Consider the following 7,193-nt stretch of genomic DNA (forward strand, 5'->3'; position numbering starts at 1 on the left):
ATCACCCTTAAATCACCACGAGTCTTCAAACAGTACTTGCTTATGCCACAGAGGAAAGCCCCTTTGTTTGCACAATTATACACTCATTCACATACCGCATTTATTCCCTGATCGCTTCGCGCTTTCAGATGGCTCTTCTCACGGAACTAAGAGTCTCCCTTCTTTTTATTGATAACGGCACATAGAAGCGTAAAACAATAACAGTAATCAAACTGCCGAATGAATCTCAACGTGGAAGAGTGTCTTCTGCAACATTCTACTCTAACAATGGAGTTAATTAAATCTCGTATCATTCAAAAATATTTATAAATGTACCTGGTTGTATGCATGACAAACAATCTAATAAAATTTGGAAAATATCTCCATTCCTTATGCATCAAAGTCTCAAAACTTTTATCATGCTAACTATACTATATACTATTAAGGTTGGTGTGCTGGTTCAAGTTTCAAGTTTGCTCCTCACAATATTTAGAGTTGCCAAAGCATACTTTGGGCGCTCTTCATTCATGAGAGCAGAATTTAATGTCTTCATTCCACGACTGGCACACTTTTTTCACATACTTTCGTACAACTTAATTCTATTTATTCACTCCTACTTTTCTCATGGAATCATACAATGAAAACAAACAATCCATTCTACGCCATTAACAACACATAGAGCAGCTTACTGATAGTTCTTTGTATAGTCTCACAACAACCATGAACAATAAATCGCTATCCTCACATCATCTTGTGTGGTTCAAGTGCTTCCATACAATGCAGGACGTAGACGCAATCAAGTAAATTCCTTCTCTTTAGTCGCGACTTCTTCACATATTTACATTATGCCAGGGGTCTTCATCATCTACTGCTATGTCTAGAATTCCGTCGCCTCTAATAAAGAAGTTCAACTCATTACATTCAAGGCACCTTAGAGATTGTCCATTGACTCTGATACCAAATAAAGGAGCATAAGAGATCAAGACAATGCAATGATGAGTATTATTGGCTGAAGGAAATATATACAAAACATTAAGCAGTTATATCAGCGTTGAGGAATGGCAGCCAGATACCATTGTGGAACGGTAGAAACAGGCAGACAGATACATACAATTAACCAAACCATATTAAACAACGTAATTTAGTCTGGTTTACGCCAACAAATGCTTCGATGGATTTTAAACACAAAATGTTGTTCCTAAATTTGATGTTTTGGTTTATAGATGCCTCCTTCAGAGTGTGATTGAGTTAAAATAAAAGAAGCAATTGTAGTGGGACTTAAATTAATCTCCTTCAGTATATGGTTTATTTGCCTTTCATGCAACATTGAAATGTGACATGTTTACACAAAACTATAAGTTAAATCTTTTTATTGATTTATATTTTGTATCCTCAAGTCTATAATAGTTCGAATCCCTACCCCTAACATTTTATAAAGCCAAAAGACTTTAACTTTAAAAATAAACTTTCATGTCAATGAGAGAATGAGCGCACCACCTCCATCTTCCATACTTGCAGTGATGAGAATTTTGAAATGATTTTGCATTTATCAACATTCAAACTTTGAGAAGGATCTTTGACATCTATGAGTTCTACTGTGCAACATAGTTAGAAATAGGGTTTAGAAGATTTAAATCAACCTTTCAGTTTCTGTAAATGAGATATATACATTATTATTACCTTAAAAATGTCAATTAGGAGCATTCATTAGAATTTTTTTTCTTATTTATGGTGTGATTGGGATAAAATATTTACGTCTATTGAACAATTAGATAATTTATGAGAAAGATAAAAAATAACATTTCTAAAAACACAAATGACCTAGGGGAGGATGATGAGTATTCGATTCTTTTATTTATTTTTTAGAACGAGGTTATTTAATTATTCCTCTCATCAATTCATCTTGCATTTTTCATTAGTTCATCAAGATGGTCTATTTTAAAATCATAATCAATAAATTTAAATTCCATAACGTAATAGTAATCACATGAAATATATTATAGATTAACTCATAATAAATAGACACTAGATTGTCTCATAAAAATTAAGAAAGAATGACGATCCTTTTATATCATGAACAATGTCAATACTCAATTTAATCTCAATACTCATTGAAATTGAGATAGATAAACCTTAAATCATACCTATATTTTTATTTATTAAAACCTTAGATGCCACACTTGTCTTTGTCTTGTATATATTTAGATGCTAATTCTATCTATACAACGGTGCATAGGCCATTTCAATACTCATTGAAATTGAGATAGATCAACCCTAAATCACAACTATATTTTTATTTATTAGAGACCTAGACGCCACACTCGTTTTGTCTATATTTTTCCGACGATAATTCTATCTATAGGTAGGGAGATAAGTTAATACAAAGATGAAATCAAGAGTCCCATATTGGACCAAAAGCTGGAATTCCAGCGTTTTTGCATCCATTCACCACGTCTCTGCTCCCGCTCGGATTGCTAGTCACTATCACAACTTCTGCTCCCCATTTTCTCACTGCTTCCACTGTCATCTGCGGTACGTTTGGACGACCCAGAAAAGCTGTGTCGTGAATAATCTTCTTTTCATAAGGGTAGCTCTTAATCCATTTCACTATATCCTCTCCAAAGTTTTTCTCCATCTCTTTGGCCACCCAAATGACATACACCTCTGCTGCGCATGCCTGCATCAAGAAAGACAGAAACACACAGATGCCCGACCCTGTGGCCACCACAACCACTTTCTTGTACATGTTTATCAGATAAGGCAGCCCTGCAAATTTAACACAACGAGTATAAAAATATTTGGGTGGATCAGATACCAAGCTTTTAGTAAAATCTCCCACTGCACCCGCCAGCATCATGTGTTCATCTTTACCGTCGGAGATTATTCCAAACGCATGCCAATCTGAGAGTGGAGATCTCCTGATGCGCCCTAGAAGACCCTCTCTGATCCCGCCTGAGAATTTTATCAAACTGGCGTGACCGGAAGCAGACGATATTTGCACCGGGACTTTCCTCACTGTTAGCCATGGCAGGATTATGAGAATGGTGATGACTAAAGTGAACCAGAATTCGTGCTTCTTTGCAAGAACTGAACCGCGCAGTTGGTAGGATTTGTGGGCAGGAGTGTAAGCTGCGGACAGTATGACAAATACCCAAAGCAAAGCTAGAGCAGTCCAGCCGGAGAAACGATGGAATCCTTCGAAGACATTGTGGTGTAAGTGGCGGACCAGAGGGAATGCTGCTAGTGAGCTTATCACCAGAAGCGCCAGTATGGCCCATGCCACGCCTCTTATCTCCGGGGAGGTGGTCTCAGAATGGCGGAGGGTTTGCACGAGGGAATAAATCAACCAGATGATGGAGGAAACACCGCAGCCGCTGTGAATTCCTCCTAAGGACTGAAGGAACGACGTTGTGGCAGTCTTGATAGGGAGTGGAACCCACGATCTTCCCAAGACCTTCACCACCAACCAGAACACGCATCTAAGAAAGGCCTCGTTGCGGCACAACACTAAGGCCAGAATATTTCCCACTGAAAAGAGAGCAGCTTCCTTTTCAGCGTATGGAAAATAGGCGGTGACAGCCAAAATGAGGGCAGCTAAATTGAGTGCAAGGGAGAGAAGGAATAGACGCTTGTAAACGGTAAAGAGGCCCTGATCCAGCAGTATAACCCACATACGGGATTCACCCGGCTTGGGTGCTTCTGACGGTTTCTTGGAGGGTACTTTGGTAAAAGTGGGTTGTGGGACATAGTTACCCTCTTCTGGCAAACTACAAAGGCTTATGTCCAGCTTGGACTGGTGCTCCAAGTCATCATCATCGCCTTCAAATTCCAAATCACAGAAATGGCTACTGGAGCGACTAAGTGATTTTTGGACGCTCATAGATTCAAGGCTGGGAAAAACCCTATGGGATTCCACGCTGCCAGTACTCTGCGATTTTTGGAATATCAGGGATTCATGGCTGGGGAGAACCTTGTGGGAAGACACGGTATGATAGCTTGAGGACTTTACGAAATGAGCCATTTCCTAAGCAAGGGCAGAAAGGCAATACCATGGAAGACACTTATTTAAAACAAACCAGCAGACATCAGATTAAAACACTCTCAAAGCTTATACACTCGCCAACTCTATGATCTGATATTTATAGTTAAATCGACAGTCAGATTGGGCTGATAAGGGATTGACAAATGTTAAAAGAATCGAATCAGTAGTCCAAGCGGTGTCAATATCAAAGTGGACGTCTTTGTGTCCCCATCTGATGCACTGAAGTTTAAGATGAACACCGATGTAAGCCGCAAGAAGGGGTCTGCAGCCAATATTGGCTCAGGGGCGGCTGTTGCGTGCATGATTTTAATCGTTGAAGAGATCAACGAGCCGACTGTGTACGGCTAAAAATATTCTTGTTAAAAAAGAAATATTTGTGAGCAAGCCATTTTATGTATATCAATTCATCCATGACTAAGTCCAGAGAGAAACCAAGCATCGGGTTGACTAAGCTATATGTAAATATATATAAAAAAATATATTTACAATGATAATGACAAGTGTTAAATTTAACGGTTTAAATTTCACACATTAAGTTCATATTTTCTATGTTTAATATGTTGTTTAGTGTGTGGTTTAAGGCTAGCCTTACTTAACTAGATCTTGTGTAAATCCTTCCAGTTGAGTTGAAACATTTGTGGTTTATGTTGAGAATTTTGAGATTCTACAAAGCTGTATTGGATGTCAAAGAATAAGAAATGGATTATTCAATTGAAAAAGGTGATGGAAATGATTCAAAAGAATTGTCAGAGTAGCAATCCATAACAATGGAAGCATATTGAACAAGGGGAGCAAAGGTTTGTGTAGGCTGTGGCCTGCATGAGGAGGCTACCGATCTAGCATGCGCCTGATCTTGGTTTTTTATGGTTCGTGTTCATGAGTTGAGTGTGGGGTAGGGCGGATTCAAGCATGCGGGTTGTGGATAGTGGCAGTCGGACTTTTGTCTGCTTCTAGCTGGGTTGTGTGACGCGTGCCTTGAGGCTAGTGTGGGTTTCCTATAGTTGGAAGTGGTATGGTTTTTCTCCACATGGGTATTGATTTCGAGGGATTCATCTGGAGTCAAGGCTCCCATGGATTTTCTAGTTGCGATTGGGGTTTCTCTCTCAAATCGAGCGAAATAGAGTTTTCGATAATAGTTTATTAACTATTGATGCAGCTGATGGAGTTTTTGTGCCTTCGAGAGGTTCTTGGATACCAAAGGTCAATGGTTGCTTGGAGCGGTCTAAGGAGCGTCCTCTTTTGGTGATTCGGCTAGAGTCGATATCAGAAGATATTGAGTTTTTTTTAAGCACGTCTTGTTGTGCAAATTCATGGGAATGAGGGTTTCACTCCAATTTGTGGACTTGCGGTCGCAATGGACTTGGTCTCTTAAGGGTGAAATGGAGATTATGTTGCTAGGAAACAATTACTTCATGGTGGTTTTCAATTGTATGGCAGATCACAATAAAGTTTTTGAAGGTGGACTTTACTTCCACAAACAGGTTGGATTATTTATGAAATATTGGCATACCGGTTTTAACCCTTCGAAGGAGCTTTCGAAATGGGTTCCAATGTGGGTACGACTCTTGAGATTTCCAGTAGAATGTTAGCACAATGACATTCTACATAATGTTGCTACCCTGTTGGGGAATCTAGTGGGCTCTTCTCAACAAACTCGAGATAGAAAGGTAATGACATTTATCTTGTATTTGTGTTGAAATTGATTTGAGTAATTGTCTTCCAGATTCCTTAGAAATCCATGCGGGTTCCTACTCTTGGATACAATAGTTAGACTATGAAATTACATTGCCATTCCATTGTCATCTTTGTCATGAATATGGTCATTTATAGAGAAAATGTCCAAGGTCTAAACCTTTGGAGTCTCAGCCACCTCACCTTCCCTATAACCCCTCGGGGGTTGACAAAGGAAAAGCTCCCGTGCCTAGTGTGGCTACAGGTGGTGAGGATATTACTCAAGTGAAGGTACATAGCATGAATCGGGGTTAGAAGAGGACCTTTAAGGAGAAAAAAGACGACGATTCCTTTAATTGATTTGAGGTTAAGGATGATCTTAACCAATAGGAGGTGAACCCAGGTATGATGGTTATGAATCAAGGGGCAATGGAAGTGGTTTAGGAAGTCACTATTCTAGGCTGCATGCAGGTTTCACAGAAGGATGATTACACTAATCATAGTTTGGTGGTTGTTGGGAAACCTAGAGCTATGGAAAATATGACGATAGTGGAGGGAGAATCCCCTCACTCTCTTATGAAAGTAGGTCTAGAGTTAGCTAAAGGAGACAAGGCTTCTCACAACATTGGGTATTCTTCAAAAAGAACAGAAAAAAATAGCCATTGAAAGATTTAGAGAAAATTAAGTTGATTGGGGAAGCCTTGGTTGAGTCAGGTTCTATTAAGACCCTAGATTCTCATTGCTTTAATCCTCCAAAATGTTTTTTCTCTCATGCAATGTACGGGGCTTGAATAGTTGCCCTTGACAAAAAGTTGTTCATGATTTGGTGAGATTTCATTCTCATGATGTTCTTTTTTTTATAGTAGACTAAGTTGTTAGTTGAAAGTATGGATAGGTTTGTGCCAAAGCTCTTGGGTTAGGGTGAATGTTAGTGTATTGGAGCCCATGGTACTACTGGGGGTGTGGCTTGTTTATGGAACCCTCTAAAGATTCGACCTCTTTGGTGGATCTCCTCTATGTCTTCTATTTTAGTAATTGTGGCATGCCTTGAGACAGGAGAATCTATTCTCTTGTCTAATATATATATGCTAATTGATTTTTTGGGTAAGAAACTTTTGTGGTCCCATATAAATGCTATATGGAGCCAAGTTCCTTATCATCCATGGATTATGGTGGGATTTCAGTTCTATTACTAAGTTGGTTGAGAAACAACATGGTATTGCAGGATTGGAGCATTCTCTTTTCCTATTTCATGACAACATATCAAGTTTAAACCTTGTGGATATCAAGCCTAGTAATGGTCAGTTTACTTGGAACAACCAAAGGATAGGGGAGAGCTATATCATTAAGAGACTTATCACTTCTTGGTTTTATGTTTTTTGGTTGGTGGTGGGTGGTATACTAGCATTGAGATTTTATATAGTCATGGCTCAGACCACTGGCCTATTAGGTTGATAGTTTCCTTAGCATGGGTGGCTCGAGCTCCTCCATTCAAATTCCA

The 7,193-nt window shown here is 39.1% G+C and overlaps 1 protein-coding gene across 1 annotated transcript; it reads right to left on the reverse strand.

The window, feature by feature from the left end:
- Positions 1 to 2,371: 2,371 nt before the first annotated feature.
- Positions 2,372 to 4,000, reverse strand: LOC131039799 (adenylate-forming reductase 06235-like). Its single transcript, XM_057972635.2, has one exon. The coding sequence runs from the start codon at positions 3,998 to 4,000 to the stop codon at positions 2,372 to 2,374; it is 1,629 nt and encodes a 542-aa protein (XP_057828618.2).
- Between the last annotated feature and the right edge of the window lie 3,193 nt (positions 4,001 to 7,193).

Source organism: Cryptomeria japonica, chromosome 7, assembly GCF_030272615.1.
Source record: "Cryptomeria japonica chromosome 7, Sugi_1.0, whole genome shotgun sequence".
Classification (NCBI taxonomy): Eukaryota; Viridiplantae; Streptophyta; class Pinopsida; order Cupressales; family Cupressaceae; genus Cryptomeria; species Cryptomeria japonica.